Source organism: Rousettus aegyptiacus, unplaced genomic scaffold (genome assembly GCF_014176215.1).
Source record: "Rousettus aegyptiacus isolate mRouAeg1 unplaced genomic scaffold, mRouAeg1.p scaffold_m13_p_7, whole genome shotgun sequence".
Taxonomy (NCBI): Eukaryota; Metazoa; Chordata; class Mammalia; order Chiroptera; family Pteropodidae; genus Rousettus; species Rousettus aegyptiacus.
Window position 1 is genome coordinate 92860806 of NW_023416310.1, and position 17670 is coordinate 92878475.

At 35.4% G+C, this 17670-nt stretch overlaps 1 protein-coding gene across 2 annotated transcripts in view; it reads right to left on the bottom strand.

Annotated features, from left to right (window-relative positions):
• Nucleotides 1-13014, bottom strand: part of RBM27 (RNA binding motif protein 27) — a 51464-nt gene extending 38450 nt beyond the window's left edge. For both annotated transcript variants that reach the window (XM_016126584.2, XM_016126583.2), the window contains exons 1-3: nucleotides 12777-13014; nucleotides 3035-3153; nucleotides 1496-1620 (exon numbers count right to left, since the gene is read on the bottom strand). In XM_016126584.2, coding sequence (XP_015982070.1) covers nucleotides 1496-1620; nucleotides 3035-3153; nucleotides 12777-12835 — 303 coding nt within the window. In that variant the 5' untranslated portion in view covers nucleotides 12836-13014. The remainder of the gene's footprint in view (nucleotides 1-1495; nucleotides 1621-3034; nucleotides 3154-12776) is intronic.
• Between the last annotated feature and the right edge of the window lie 4656 nt (nucleotides 13015-17670).

Genomic DNA, 17670 nt, shown 5'->3' on the forward strand with positions numbered 1-17670 from the left:
ATAATGCAATTTTTCTTATATTCAAACCAGCTGTCTTTCAGACATTCTAATCCAGTAACCTTCAATGACTGTAGAAAAGGATACTTACCACAAAATTTTAACTAATTATAAAAGGTATGAAAGAAATGTTCCTATTTCCATTACTTGAAGAAACATATACAAGCCTCTCCTATTTTAAAAAGATGTTGTGAGACAATTAGAGGGCACAAGCCAAAAACAAAAGCAAAAAAAAATAATAGTCTCAAATGATCTTAAGTATACCACATTTTGTTTTCTTTTTAATGTTGGATCAATTCATTCAGCCTAGCATTTAAAAATGCATCAAAAATGACAAATGCAATATGTGATACTTAGAAGGAATCCTGTACTAAAGGAAAAAAACAAGGTATAAAAAAGGGGCATTGTTGTTTGGCTGACGAAACTGGAATACAGGCAGTATTTTATCAACGTTCAATTTATTGAAACTGATAACAGTACTATAGCTATTTAAGAGAATATCCTTACTCTTATGAAACACACACTGAATATTTAGAAGTCAAGGGTAACTTAGCCCCAAATGAGTCAAAAAAAGGCAATTCTGGGTATGCATATAGAGAGAGCAAAAGGGGCAAATCTTCAATAGGTGAATTGATTTGATGGTGTTTTGGATACTATTCTTATAATTTTTATGTTGTTTAAAATTATTCCCAAATAAAAGTTTATTAAATAATTATAATAAAGGTTGAGAAATGGTTCTGTGTAATAGCCAACATTTATAAGCCAGGCACTGGACAAGGGGTGAGCGTGGGTGCGCATATGCGCCCGTGTGTAGAAACCTCAATTAAACTTCAGTGAGATAAGTATTATTATGATGATCATTTTGCTGATATGTAAATGAAACAGTTAGGTAATTTATTTTAGAGCTACTATTTTAACTATTGCAGTCTTATTTTAGAATCCATAGTCTTATCACGTAATATGTGTTGTCTATACATAAAAAGAATTACAAATGGTCCTTGGTTCAAACAATTAGATTACCATCTATAATTATGTTTTTATATTTCAACACTGTAAAAACATTTTTTCCTTCTTTCTTGAGTTATGTTTATAATTACATTAACTGCTTAAAAAAAAAACTACATGGTTAAAAAAGAGAAAATGATTTCTCTATTTAAATGAAAATGTGTTATCTAATGAGTTCTCCTAAAGTTTTTTAGTACTATAATTTCAGTCAAGCCTCCATACTTAACTAAGTTTTCTTTTTCTAAAAGTCACTGAAAAATATTTTTCTGAATTCATCAATATTACCAAAACATTTCTTGGATCTCTAAATAGTTTATCTGAAATTCTTCAAGACCAAGGAACTAATAAGCCCTGATAAAGAATCTATGGCATGCTCAAAAAAACCAGAAACGTCATTCAATAGATAATTACTTCTAAAGAGGTCAACTTCCAAATAAGGATACTGGTAAAAGGAGCTAAGAAGCATCAAAAACGAAAGAAAACTTTGCTTTACCTCTTCTTTAATTTCCTCTTTTTCTTGGACTGGTGGTTTTGGCTCAGGCTTAACTGGTTCCAAAGGTGGAAGGTAGTTTTTAGTATAGAGACTTTCGAATAGTTTATCCACAAAACCCGAGGTTTCTGAGGAGAAGAAGCATCGAAGTGTTACAGAAATAAAAACAACTTTGATAACACGCTCTCTATTAGCTAGAAGCTACTGAACTGAAAAGGGAATGGAGATCTTATTCATTATTGCACAAAGTTCTACTGGACAGTGTCAATCTGGAAAGACATATATAAGTAGGCAACAGTGATTTTCTCTCTGGTAGCAAGTTTATGGCTATTTTCTTCTCCTTGAAATGCTCTTTAAAATTCTTCACCATGTACTGTTTTTGTTTCTGTACTGAGAGAGAATTCTGTATTAGATTTTTTTTTTGTACAGAAAAGCCTTAAAATGCACAAAAAAATATGTAATTCTATGTTTTAGATTAAGAATCCACATTTATTATCTTTTCTTTCTCAGTTAGATATCTGAGTTAAATGATATATTGTCCTACCACCAAGAACAACCAAAAGTGTGCATTATTTACATTCCTATTCTTCTAATCAACAATATTTACTGAATATCTTTTATGTGCCTGCACTAGAGGTTCCAAATCTCCACTCTCAACAAAGAAAAAGGCAAAAAAGGGTGGAAGGGAGACAGACACATAAACAGGCAAATAAACATGTGACAGAATGACCAGTGCTATGAAAAACAAACAAACAAACAAATAAATAAATAAAACAAGCAAGCAAGGTTGGGAAGAAGAGAGATTGACTAGGGGCTGGGGTATACTATACTATACATAGGGTACTCAGGGGAAATTACTGTAAAATGACAATTGAGAAGAGACCAGAAAGTACAAAGGAAGAAACCATGTTTCAAAGAAGTGTAAAGAGAGTTCTAAAGCCCTGAGTTGGGAACATGTTTGCCATGTTGGAAAAAACAGCAAGGTAGCCAATGTGGCTAGAATGAACAGTGAGGAAGAGTGGTTAGAGATGAGGTCAGAGAAGCCTCAGGGGAGGACTCCAGGAAGCTCTTAGACTATGGAAAAGACTTTGGTAAGAAGATGGGAAGTTAAAGGAATAAAGAAAAAAGGATCATGCCCATCTCTTCCTAGATATCATGGAGCCCCAACCAAGAGAAAAAAAAAAAAGAGCTTCATTGCCCTAAAAACACTAAGAATAAGCAGTTTCATTATCCTTAAATTGTTACCTCCCCCACCCTCTGCCCCCCCCCCCCCGCAAAACCATCGACTAGGCTCTGCCACAAGCAGCAAAGGACCTATTCACCTAAAAAAACATTAGTTACCATTGCCTCAACATAGGAAAGAAAGAGAAGGAAGGGAAAAAACAGTTTTCCAAAAGACATGATAAATAATTAAGCATGCATGAGTATAGTCAACTATTTAAAAGACCCTGACCAATTTCTTTCCTTTCAAGCTATCTTCAAGATTTTGACAGGAAGTTTTAAATTTACTTAAATATTTGGTGGAAGGACTATAATAATTACCTTTTTGTAAAAAGACATCAAGTTGATCGGCACAAAAGGCTTTCAATTCTTTCTCAGGTTTGTCCTTCTTGACCAGTGCTACAACATAGTTGGCTAAGGCTGAAGGGTCAGCATCACATCTAGTTAGAAAGAAAACAAACATTTTAAAACGCCTTTTATTTTTCAAATGCTATGTCATTATTGACATCACCCCTATTTTGGAAAGCTAAAGTTCAAAAACTTTAAAAAGTGACTGCATCTGCCCTACACCCAGAAGATTCCACATAAATGGCCATTTTGAACTAATGTTAGCCCAAACCACTGTTATTACAAACAGCATACACATAGTGCGAGATTTTCCTTTTCTACTTATTATAAAAAGTTTGGGTCCTATTTTCGATGTTCTAATTATACCCAGAATTTTGAACTAAATCTACATTTATTTGCTTTCTCAGTGGTAACAGAGAAAAACATGGCAATTGATGCTTGGCTTGCAGCTTGATCTTCTGTAGAAGCGCTGTCAGTATCTTTAGGAACTACCTGTTCCATTTGACCAAGAAGGAAGAAGGAAGGAAAATGATGGGACAATTTCCCCCATTCCCTATAAGCCCAAGCACCAGCATCCAAAAAAAGGCAATCAACTCCACTGCTAATCTCGATGAGTAATTAAAGGATCGTTTTTAAAAAGTGAGAACACAAGAAAGATGGCACCTTAAATATTGTTGGCAAACACTTCAGCAGCTATAAGCAAGAAAAAAAAAATATCTGAGAGTCAGAACAAAAATAGTAAGAAAAGTGGTGGAAGGGCAGCAGAGATAACCTTTATCTACTTACTTCACCTTTTTTTTTTTTTTTTTTTAGTTAGTAGTAGTAACCTGACTTTGACATTCAAAATCATCTCCTAGGCCAGGATAGCACATGATCATTGAATTGCAAACACTTGACGTACAGCAATCTGTCGGACTTAACATTTTATCTATGTTACATGAAAGTTTTTATGTTGCAAATACATATTTTAATATTCTATTTTACTCATGAATGTGCACTTCAGTAACATATCCTTTGTTACTTAAATGTACATTCATGAGTAAAATAGAATATTACAACTTCATAGGATTGCTATAAAGGTAAAATTTTAAAATTCCAAATGACAGTTAATAAAATCAATATGCAAGCAAATCATATCTCTGTTAAAACACTATTCAAATCTAACTAATCTTGTTCTACTATAATCCTTCCTTGGGCCTCCACAGTCAAACAGACTGTTAAAGTTTCAGCTCAAGAACATGAATTGTCACTTCCAACAACTTTATGAGATTAGCAAAGCAAAGAAAAATCAAGCACTTGTACCTTTACTTCCTTCTAGTCTTGTTTTTTTTTAGAGTTCATAATCAATAAAATAGAACTTTTCAATGCCAACATTAACACTATTGTGAGAAAGGCTGGTTCTTTAAATTTTTATCTATGTACATTTATGCAACAAATTCTAAGAGAGCAAATTTCAGTGACTGTCCATTTTACAAAACTCAGAGCTAATAAAAATGAATCATGGGGAAGGGTCAAAGTGCACCAGAAGAGAGTATAAGTGTCAAAGATGATGAGTTACATATTCATAAATCATGCAATTTAAAAGAAAGCCAGGGATTTTCTTAACTAAAAAATACAAAATTATACTTTGGAGCATTATGAACAGATTACCTTAGTAAATCTGATTTCTAAATTCTAAAATGAATATACAACATTTACACATTTAAAAAATGTTACACATGCCATGTCCACCTTGGCTAATCCATAAATACCTCAAAATAGAGATGTGTAGGTAGACTTAACTTCACTTCTGAGGACAATAAAATATTTGACCAGTATAATTCCAATCGACATTCAAATGGGCAGGGATCACATTTCTACCTTTACTTAGAAAGTTCAGATCCTATATAAAAAAGATATTCTAAACAGAAAGAAAAGAATTTTTAAAAATAAATAAGAATGGCATAAAGAAGCAATGATATTTTCTCTGGTGTTATGAGAACTTTCAAGGAGACTCATGACCTGATGGTATAACGCTGGGTAAGGATATGAGTTTCTAGTTAGAAACAGGCAAAACATTCAGATGACTGGATAAATGAGATGGAGTAAACATACCCAGATAACTTACACATACAATTAATATTCAGACAAATGCAGAAAGAATGAGGCTGCTTCTGATGAAACATATTTTGATGTGATAGTGTTAAAACTCAAGATGAATAGTTATGAAAAGGTAGAAGAATAGAAAAAGATACCAAGAGCGATCACAGATTCTAAATATTTGTTTAATGTGAGTGAACAACTGATTGTTAATACTGATCATTAGAATACAGCACCAAATACAAAAGCATGTTTACAGTCAAAGAAATGTGACCCTTTAAATTAACAGCTCCTAATATGTACCCATAAAGTGCACCAAGTCTATGCCCATGCCACCCTGAATGCCCAATCTCGTCTTATCTTGGAAGCTAAGCAGGGTTGGGCCTGGTACAGTACTTGGAAGGAAGACCAGCTAGGAATACTAGGTGCTGGAGGCTTTAAAAAATAAACGAATAAATAAAATTTTTTTAGAAAGGTGATAAACACATGATAGAATAGACAGATGTTAAATTATAATGTACATCTGAAAATTATAATTGTATTAACCAATGTTATCCCCAATAAACATACATTCATTCATACATACATACATACATACATACATGAAGTGCACCAAGAAGGAAACTTCCAGTCTGAAATAAGTTATACCAACTGGTGAAACTTAAATACACTGGGAAGTTTCATGTTGTAATTTTCTGTACCTTTATGTTTGTTCGTATTTACTCTTTCATCACTCCTTACCATTTAATCTTTAAAAACTGACAATTACACTACTGTAGTAGCTACTATAGCAATGCTAACAGTAGCCCAACAAGACATCCGGAAGTGTGTCACAAAAATCTGAGTGTGACTAAGATCCCTGATAGTTTACAAAACAAATGCAAGGCCACTTACTTCTCTTACGCCCCCCCCCACCAAATAACTAAGAATAAAACCTTTTAGCTATTTATTTGTAACCAAAACTTACGGAAACTCATCTCTGCTTAACTATTGGGACAAGCATATTTTGGAATAAAACAGATTTTAAAATTTTGGATTCATGCCTATGTTAAATATATACATTTCTAGACAAAAGGGGGATTCTATTTTAATGGAGATTAAAAAATACAATACCCATCTAAATTACTAGTCTACTATAGTCTTTAAGAGGTCTTAATAGCATGGTCAGTGATTATTCATTTTAAAAATACCTAAATTTATAAATATTAAACAAATTAAGTGATCCACTCAAGAGCAGGCAGACAGTACAGCTGTGGAACTAAAACTCAGCTGCAATCAACATGAGTAAAATCAATTTCACAGTGCATACACTTTCCTAAAGACAAATTAAGGTATCCTAAGTCTCAACCAATAGTTAGTTACCTTTCGGTTAAAAAAAAAAAAAAAAAAAAAAAAGAAATTTCTTCAAGTTTAATGGAAGTTACAAATATGAGGCCCTTAAAATTCACATCTTGAATAATAATGTTCTAAGAAAGTGTCTCAACTATCTATTTTAAGTTATTTAAAAAATAAAAATCAATGAGGATGAACTTCTATCAGGGGAGTTAACAGAAATATCGCCTTAAAAATGTCTTCTCTATAAAAACCTCAAATTTGTCTCTTCTCTCTTTAATGAAACCTCCATTGCAGGTCTTTGACACATCTGCTGAGCTGGTACATCAGCTTAACAGATTTTAGACGTAAACCAAATCCCAAGGCCTAAGAGTAAAATAAAGATCCTTCCTTACCTTAGGCCCTAAGCCAAGAAACACTACTAAAAAAATTAGTCTAGTTTTAGGGAAAATCTGGGACTACTTACACCTTTTCCACTTTCAGAAAAATCTACATGTTTCTGAAGATGGGATCAATTTTAAGTTTTACCTTTGTGTGATTGTTGTTTCAGATATGAAACAAATGCTATGCTATTGGGCCAAAGGGAAAAAAACCTCCTGGTCCTAATGTGTATTAACAACCATTAAAAATATTCACATTTTTTGACAAGTATAATAGTTGGAAATAAAGCCAAATACAGAAAATACTACTGGTACCTAAGAGATAATAAAAATGTTTGTTTATTGTATAAAAATATTATTTTTAACAGAAAAGGTAAAGTCAAGGTAATCATTCTTGTTGTAGAATATTTATGAAAATCTGGGCATCCAAAGTAATGGCTATAAAAACAATACACAAAAATGAAAAATGCTTCTGATGTAATTAATGTCAACTGAAGCAATGGAGATAAAAAGTTTTACCAGTTGAGTCAGATTACAGCTACATGGAAGTTCATACATAGAAGAGAAACTGGAAATAAATATACACAAATAATTTTATTATTCTCTCCTTTCTATATTTTCTGAAATGCAATAATGCTTTTGTTTTTACTTTATAAAACAAAAGTCTGACTGAGATCCGATTATTCCTTTGATAAGACAAAATAAGTAAAATCTGCACTTATTTTATCAGAGTTTAAGCGATTAACTATTATGTTCTAAGAGCCTCTTAACACATATTAAAGATATGCAAATATTGGTACTTCTACTTCTTTTCAAATGGAAGTTTTCTCTTAATTAAGGGCTTTCATGAGTTAATACAATATGGAATACATATCCTTAAATTTATTTTGAGAAAAAATATACATATATCTGTCAGCTGCAAACATCATTTGACATTTGAACTATGGCTCCTAGGGCAGCAGTCACCAGCTAAGCATACCCAGAAAACTAGACTATTACAAAAAAATCTTACTTTTCTAATCGTAGACAACCTAAATATACATATGAGGACACTGATTCATTTCAACATTTACTGAATGTTTACTAAGTGCCAAGAATCTTCCTAGGTAAGGGAATTACTTTGAGCAAGACAGACCTTGCCCTGTAGTCACTGGCCTAGAGATGGATGTGAAAATAAGAGTACAAAATAACAAATAGTTAAAAAAGGGATTAATAACGAAGTAGCAACACTGTGAGAGGATAAGAAAAAACAGTGGTAAGAAACATAGGGCTATAAAAGCAACTTCTGGCTTCTAGCCTACAGCAATTGGGCCAGGAAGAATGAAGTCAGACATATTTAGGAGGCAGACCAAACGACATAAGAACAAATATGTTCTTAACTTAGTATATTAAAACTTGCCAAGAAGTCTTCTGGTCAAAATAAGTCCTTTTCTATTAAATATTGAATGATCTCCTTAAACAAGTCCCACAGCACTTGAGAGGCACAAAAATTCTTTGAAGCTCTAAGTACATGTTAGAAAAATCATCAGTATTTCTCAATCATGAGAAGATACCTCCAAAATACTCATTTCACCCTAGTAGTTTTATTTATCAGGGAGGTAAGGTCTAATGGCTGCAAGGTGATTATTTTTCCTCCCATCTGAGCAACTGCAGAGATTATTAGTGAGAATTTAACTTGATAAGAATTGCAGACCTATAGCACAGCATATAAACTCTAGAGTTCAACCAAAGTATACCCCCCTATTTGGTCAATAAATATGAACCAATAAAATTATCTTACTCTGTGAAATTTATTGCTGCCTTTTCCATCATACCCAGAAAATGACAACATATTTAATCTCCTAGTACACTTTAAATGACCTTGATATGGCCTGAACTCACAGAAACTGCACATCAACTCTTAAGGCTTCACTAGCAACTCCTATTCCTGCCTATTTGGCCAGCAATGTGACTCTAAGTTTGTCATGCACTAGACTATTATTTTGTAAGTGGCAGTGGTGCTTAACATTAATAAGTAAAATATTTTTGCAGAAAGAGTTTAGCATATTCTCATATTTCAAAAACCATGAAATTTCATTTATATTTAATGAGTTTGAGGTACACCCTATAAAGTCTGCATCATTAATATTCAAACAATATTTGTGATAGATAAAAGGCTAATATAATTAAGTATTTGAAAAAGAAAAGATAGACACTTTCTCCAAAGTCACACAGTGAATTGGAGATAGGGAGAGAACTAGAAAGTAAAAGCCCTGATTCACATAACAATCCTCTACTAAAGACAAATGAATGGACGCAACTGTCGAGAAGTATTACAAAGCCCACCACTCTTTAAAAAACATGTAAGAAAACTAATTTTTACAATAAGCCAAACAAGCGGCGGTGAATTATATGTTTACATAGATTTAATATATGATACAAATAACTTAAAATATTCTCCATTAAAGACATTTTTTGGTAGAAATACATGTTTGTTATGGAAAAATGCTTGCCTGAATTTTTTCTAAACTTGCAAAAGATTTTTCAGTGATTCATTTATCTCCTAGATTTACTTAGAACCTCGCTTTGAAGGGGTTCACTAACTTAAGATGAGCAGTTATTTCTGATAGAAAGAAACCATGACATCTCCTGATTGTTCACAATCCCTACGAAATCTCTATGACTACACTATCTAGGATATTTTGAAAGCAAGGTAAGATGAAGACCCCAAACAAGATCTGTGAGTTCAGTCTGTTCATGCTGTAGTGGGAAAAGAGATGGAAACTTCTTGACAAAGATGGTTTTTCTCCCCTTTACTGCACTGCCAACAAAAAATGGTACTGGGTTTTTCCCAGTCAGTTAAGGAGTCATGTCTTCCAGTCTCCCTCCTGTCTTTCCTCTACTGAAAGTAACAGATATGTCCTACAACTACAGAAAGGAGTGGTGGGTAACAGATGATCTCTTAATAGCACATTATTATTTCTAACTTGTCTATATGGAATGATCACATGTAAACTGAATTGGTTTAGAAATACCCCATTACATGTCTTTGGTTCACCAGTGATAGATGTAACATGCTTAAAAACCCCTAAAAATTAAAAATTTTCATAAATTTAGTTAACTATAAGTTAAGCGAAATGAGAAAGTGCAGTGGAAAATCATGTGCACAGCCACAGTATGATTCCAACATATCCACTGCAAATACATTATCTGAAAGCCTAACAACTGCTCTGAAATGCTATGTTGTAGCAACATGCCAATCTGCCATGAAAATTTTCTTGAATCTGGAATATGCAAAGAGTAAATTTACAAATACAACCCTCTTTAGCATATCATTTATTACATTTTAGAATGTCTAAACAAACAAAAAATAATCTCCCATGACAACATACTAAGAATGAAAATATATGTGATATCCGCATTTGCATTTACTATGTCTTTTTTTTATTATTTCTTATTAACGCTTCCATCCAAAACCATTACTTACATGAGTTAAAAATAAATATTTTTATTTTGTAATTTTAGGAAAGCCACTATATTGATAAAGCCTAAGTTAATAGTAATTTTAGATATTTTTAACCCTAAACAAGTAACAAAAACTAGATGAGAAAGAAAAGGTGCATGACATATGCTTTAGGTTGAACATATAACTCAAAACAAATGGCAATGTCACTCCAATAATTTTAAAATAAAAAAACAAAAAAAAAAAAAAGGGAAACTAAACTCATTTTGAAAGATAATTTTTACCCATGAACAGTTGTCAGTATAGTCAAAAAAGCCTAGTGATAGATAACAGGAGGTTTAAGTTCCTACCCAAAATAAATTTCAACATTGAGAGGGGAAAAAAAATTATCCAGAGTGAAACATTTTAGGGAGCTTTTAAAAAGCAACTAACTATAGTGTTAAAACTTCGCCACCTTCTACCCAAGACATAAAATACATATTTAATACTTTTAAAAGGATCTCTGCCAACAAACGAAATCAGATCTTACACGAAAACTTGTCACATACATGTAAGAAAAGGCAACAGAAAAATACTAACTGCACAAAAGCAAGAGATAAGACTTTTTTTAGTGTTAAATAACGAAGAGGTAAAGAATTTTTTAAATAGACTTTTTTTCAGTCTCTTCCATGTATGGTCAATTTCACTAAATCAATTTCATTACTTCTCACCATCACAATCCATCTCCATCTTTGTGCTCCAAAGCTTTTTATTTGTAGAAAAAGTATGATGCACATTCAAGAGGGCCATATTCTTCTAAAAAAATTTTCAAGTGTGTCCGCAAGTTATTTTCACTTTAACTAGGCTATTACTAACATAAAACTCAGAAGCCCTTAGTGTACATTTATTCATACCCATGCTCTACTCACACACTCCTCCATCCTCAGAATGCAAAAACCACTTCAGACATCAAAATTCCCCTAATGCTGCCTCCTTTACCTTACCTTCACAAGGCTACAGATGACTCTCGTCCTAGGTGTTACCATCCCACCCCAAGATACCAAAGTAGCAAAACAACAGAAGTCAGTCAACAAGATTTTGCAGGAAGACCAGAAAATAAACAGGGAAGTTGCTAACAGCCCCAACGTTACCATAACCTCACACATCCCAAACTACCCCTCACTTCTACTGAAAAATTCGATTTGATCTGATCTAATGAATCAAAGCCTGACCATCTATCTCTTTCCTCTACCCCTTTTCTTTCAGCCTTACTCACCTCCAAAAGGAAGATAAGAAGCAGAAATGAGGACAAGACAGGAAATGATCACTTTCCTTCCTTTTCCATGCCTTCTTTCTCAAGAGGGTTAAAGATACCACCCCTCTCCAACCTTCCCTCTAGATGTGTTTCAGAGATCGGCTATACCACAGGATCCCAAATATATACTCCACAATCCTACCTGGTTAAAATAATTATAAAACAAACAAATAATTGATACCTCTAATCGCCTATTCATGTGTCCCTAATACTACTCAAAATATTTTTCAAAATGAAGCCCCTCTCATTCTTTTCAGCCCCTCAACAATAATCCTACACCCCAATATCTTCAGGTGCTTTCTCAACCTTTCAACGATATTTACAAAACTCTTTCTACTACTCCTTTTATTCCTCCAATACCTGTATCTAAAAATCCCCGGATACTACAATTATATCCCTTTCAACTCCTTTTCCAATAAAAATATGAGATACTATGGTAACCCTTACAACTCCCAAACATAAAAATCTCAATTTTTCCAAACCCTCAACGTATTTTAAATTCATCAGCTCTCCTAGTACTACTAACGCTTCATTAAACTCCCTTAATATCCTTGCTACCATACTCTTCAGCCCCCAGTAATTCCTAAAATACTTCTATGCATCATATCTCTTTCAACTATCCCATATTTTTCAAATACTTTACTATTCATGAACCCTCAGAGCTCATCAATAATCGCTATAAAGCCCTTAAAAGTCCCTACTAACCCTTTCTGCCCTCATGTTTTTAAAAAGCCCTCGATACTCTGCTTCTAGATATTTTAGTCCCGTAATGTTTGTAAAGCCCTCGATATCCTGCTATTCCCTTCAAGATCCCAACATCCACACTTAAAAATCCCTCGATAGCCCTGCTAGCCCTTTCAGTTCTCAAACAGCAATATTTTAAATTCCCTCACTATTCCTGCTACCCATTCTAGCACCCTAATAGGTATACTTTAAAAAAGCCCTCGCTGTCCTTGTACGCACCCCCCCACCCCCCCGCCCACAGCCACACCGCTTCAATGCCCCCTGCTCTCCCTCCCCTCCCCTCCCCCCCACAATGGTGATAGTACTACAGAGAAGACGTCGCCGGGACCTCCCGACCGCGGCCCCTCAGCTGCGCCCTCCCTCACGCCGCCTCCCCTCCCCCCACGCCCCCGCGGGCCCCCAACGCCCACGTTCGCCAGCCCCGGCCCAGCCTGGCTCACTCACATCGGCTCCAGTAACTTAGCCAGCCAGGACTTGAGGGCATCCACATCCTCTATGAGCATGGTGCAGGGAAGGCGGGCTTGGCCGCCGCTCTTGTTCGGGCCTGCCGCGGGTCTCCCCTCGCCGCCTCCTCACGCCCTCTTCACAGCTCTCAGTGACCCAGGCCACCCGGCATCTTAGGAGACTTCAACCTACTCCCCCGGCCCGGGCCTAACAGGAACTAACCCAAGAGCCCTCACTCAACCTAGCTCGACGGCTCAGGCGGGCGGGAGATAGCGCCGAGTGGCGGGCGTGGGAGCCAATAGAAGAGAGAGGGCCGTGCGCGCAAAGCCAATGAAAAACCTCGCTCGCCCCGCCAGCCAGTCGTACCCACTTAAGGAGGGATATAGCAAGGTTGGTGGAGAGCTTACGTGAACTCCTGGTGCAAGATGGTATCTTGGAGAAGGTGCTGTGCCTCTTAAAGGGACCACGGCGCCTTTTCAGACCACGCCGCCGCCCGCCTCGGTATACCGGTTTCTGCTGCTAGGAGCGCTTGGGGGAACCCGGCGAGCCCCTCAGCCTGATTCCTTCCTCTCGTTTTTCCTGGAAACACACTAGTGTCCCGAAATGACTCAGCTGTAGTAAATCTGCAACACAGCGTGCAGTACGTTCACATTCGACACATTGCACAGACGCAGATCTTACTTTTTCCCTCACACACACATTTTGCTCGGCACACATGCTTGTAATATTTGTTGCTTTGCTTAAATTACGCAGAATGTTTCTGATAACCATGCCTTGGATTCCGGTAATCGTCATTTTAAAAACGTGGCGCACGTATGTAAAAAAAAAAACTGAAGCCATTTCAGTTTTACAGGTAGTTTTCATATATGCTTTATTTTGGCAGAAAAACATTCCAATGTTTTTTAAGTTCTCTTTTCATTTCATATCTAAAATTTAGTGGGGATCTTTCTGCAAGGAGAATTTTGGTCAGCAAAAGAAGTTTTTAAATAATTTTTAAAAATCAATTACAGAAATAGGCAATTTAGTTTGTTCTAGATGATTAATTCCTTTTGGAGTTTTAAAATTACTGGCTTAACGCTGGTGTTACAATGTTTATTCAATAACAAATACTGAGTACCTGCTATAACCCTGCACTGTGTAAGACTCTAGGATTCTAATTGTTACCTCTTAGGAAGCAGAATAGTTTATGGGATTATGCATTATAATAACATTTTGAAAAATACCTGATGAGCACTCATCTCATACAAAAGAGACGGGTCAACCCAAAGTAAGTAGGTATTCTATATACACATAGAGCAGGTATAGGCAAACATTTTCAGTAAAGGGCCGGATAGTAGATATTTTTGGTTTTGTGGGCCATGAGGTCTCTAGCAACTACACAAAGCAGTCCTCTTGGAATCAAACTGGCCACAGGTAATACATAAACAAATGATTGTAGTTGTGTTCCAGAAAAACATGAGAATTTCAATTTTAGAAAATTTTCACATCACATACTATTCCCTTGGTTTTATTTCTTCAATCATTTAAAAGTATAAAAGCCATTGCTACCTCATAGCCAAAGTTATTGAGTACAGTACTCTGTGGTGGTCCTATGCTAAATATTTCAGTGTATTACTGCCTCTCATCCTCACCGTGCCTCTGGGTAATAAACAATATCCACAGGCAAGAAAATTGCATCCTAGAAAGACTATGAAACTGATGAATGAAAAGGCTCAGCCTTGACCATGTGTATTTGACTCCAAAGTCCACATCTATAACCTTCACTTAACCAACTCAGTAGCAAACATTGAACTATGAACTATGTGGTTTATTCAAAATTTATTCAACAAATGTGCATTGAGCCCATTACCATCTGTTAGAGAGTAAGAGTGATTTTAAATAAATGTTCTTTAAGGTGGCTGTCAAAATGGATACTCAACAAAGATTGACTTCTCTCAGTTTTATCTCCACAGGAGGAAAAAGAAAGAGATGCCAATTCAAGAGAAGAGATTATTAATATGGGACATTGAAAAGAGAGTGTCTACAAGGAGAACCGACATCTAAACCATCCTTAATCAACCCAAATTCCCCTTTTTGGCTTGAGGATAACTGGGCCTCAACCAGAAAGAATTGACGAGGCAATTTTACAAAAGTGTTGACAAAAGTAGATAGGCTTTCCAGGATCAGAATAGTTCATCCCCATAAATTATTTTGCAGTCCTTATTCTTCACCTTGCAGCTAAGCGCTGTCCTCGGTGTCCAATAAGAGAGGTTGAGAGTCATCTTCCAGTTTTCTCTGCAAAATTTACAATCACAATATGGTTTCCTTACATGCAATTAAACTAAGCTTAGGTAGAATTTCAAACTAGGAAGCTCATATTTATATACGGACCATCTCTTGCCTGTACATTTATAGATTATCATCTAATTAAATAATATAATAATCAAAATATCAGTCTATTTTGAGTCTTGAGTCACATGAAAAGCCCAGCTAGCTCAGAGAAAAGTCACTTCAATAGAAGTCACTAGAATCTTAGTTATGCAAAGTCAAGGGGAGTTAACCAACAAATTAGTCAATCTAAATAGTCTCTTTGTTATAGAAATGTAGATTTGTTTTTTTAAGAGAACTATAAGAGTTATTTTTTTTTCAGTTGCTTCATACTATGTGCCTATAAGAACAGCTAATATTTTAAAAAACTGACATGCTGATAAAGGTGCAAAGAAACTATCATGCATACTTTGCTGGTATAATGTAAAATATACAGTCACTATGAAAAACAACATATTGTTGTTTTGGGTATTTTCTCTAAAAAAATAAGCATGCAACCGCCATATGACCCAACAATTACACTCCTGGGCATTTATCCCAGAGAAATGAAAACTTATGTTCACACATAAAAACCTGTACACAAATGTTTATAGCAGCTTTATTTATCATAGCCCCAAACTGGAATTAGTCCAGGTGACTTTAAACAGGTGAGTGATTAAACAAACTGTGACACATATGTAGCATAGAATGCTACTCAGCAATAAAAAGGAAGAAACTATGGATACATGCAACAATTTGGATGAATTATGTTGAGTGAGGAAAGAAGCCAATCCCCCAAAGGTGGTTACATATTTTATATACACACACACACACACACACACACACACACACACATATCCATTTAGATAATATTTTGAAAATTACATAATTTTAAGAGTGGAGGTGGGAGATGGGGACATGCAGGGAAAGTGGGTGTGGTTATTAAAAGGCAACATGAGGGATCCTTGTGGTGTTGAAACTATTCTGTATCCCGACTATTGTGGTGGATACAGGAATTACAAGGGTGATAACATTGTATAAAATCTAATTTATATACACATACACGAACATGCACAAATGAGTATAAGTAAAACTTGTATCATATTCTGACTGTGATATTATACTATAGTCTTGCAAATGTTACCATTGGGGAAATTGGGCGAAGTGCAAGAGAGTTCTCTGCATTATTTCTTACAGCTGCATATGGCTACAAGTATGTCAAGTAAAAAAAAAAAAAAAAAAAAAGTTGTTTCACACATTGAAAGCAGTGTCAACTGGGAGGAAAGGTTAAATGTAGCAACTACAGGTATGCACATACCAGAAATAGTCCTTGCCCCATTTGTCATGAGCTTCACGGTTTCCCATTGGACCCAGATCTGACATCCTTGCAGATTAGAAAAGCACCCAGCAGAAATGTACAAAGCTCCACTGCAGTAGTGACATTTTTTTACTTGCAGCAGAAAACAACAACAGTAATGGACTGGACTGACCAGACTCATTCCCTCTGGTTATTCCTCTGATATTAGGGTGAGGAAAAAACAAAAACAAAAAAACTGCCCTCCTTTCTTTGGATTGAATACATCTCTTGGGATTTAGACACATCAAATAATAAGAACTCATACTCCTATATGCCAGTCACTCTGCCAAGCAACTTTGCACAGATTAGCCTCTTTCAGTGCCAGCATCTGCCTTTCTTTCAAGAAATATTCATTGAAAATCTATCACTGTTATAGGCCCTGGGGATGCAACTGTGAAGAAAATAAATATTTTCTTGGAGATTTATTTTAGCAGGAAGAGAATGATGACAAATAACCATATAATATATCAGGTGGGATACATTCTATAAAAAATAGTAAGGCAAAGTGAGGGCATAGTGAGCGATAGGGAAGTTAAAAGGACTCTTTGAGCAGTGGTCTGGAGACAGGTGTGTTAGTCATGTGGATATTGGAGAAGAGCTTCCAGGGAAGTGCAAAGACCCTGAACAGGAACTAGCTTGGCATGATTGAGGGAATGGTGGAAGCAATTGGGCTGGAAGAGTGAGCTAGGAGGAAAGCGATGGTAGAAGAGGTTGGAGAAGTAGTCAGAGGTCAGATCATGGAGGACTTTGTTGGTCATGGTAAGAACTTTGGATCTTTATTCTAAGACTGGAAGACACTGAAGGTTTTGAGCAGAAAAAGAAAATTATTTGATCTCGTTTTTTATTTTTTAAACAGGACCACTAATGTTTTAGACAGCAAGAAAAATGGAGGTAGTGAAAACAGTTAGGAGGCAATAATCCAAGCAAGAGATGATGGTGGTTTGGACTAGACTAGCAGTGAAAGAGATGGTGAGAAGTAGTTGGATTCTGATTATATTTTGAAGGTAGAGTTAATGAGTTTTACTGTCAGATTAATTGTCAGTATGAAACACAAAGAGGATGAAACCAAGGTGTTTGGCAATCTGACATTAGTGCTACCACACACTCGTACACTATGTGGAATAGCACTACAGGAAGGTACTGACTTCTTTCTATTAAAAACCTGGGAAACTGACTAATTCATATCAAAAAAGAAAAAAGAAAAAAATAACCATGATTGTGCTCAGTTTATATCATTTAGACCTCTAATTT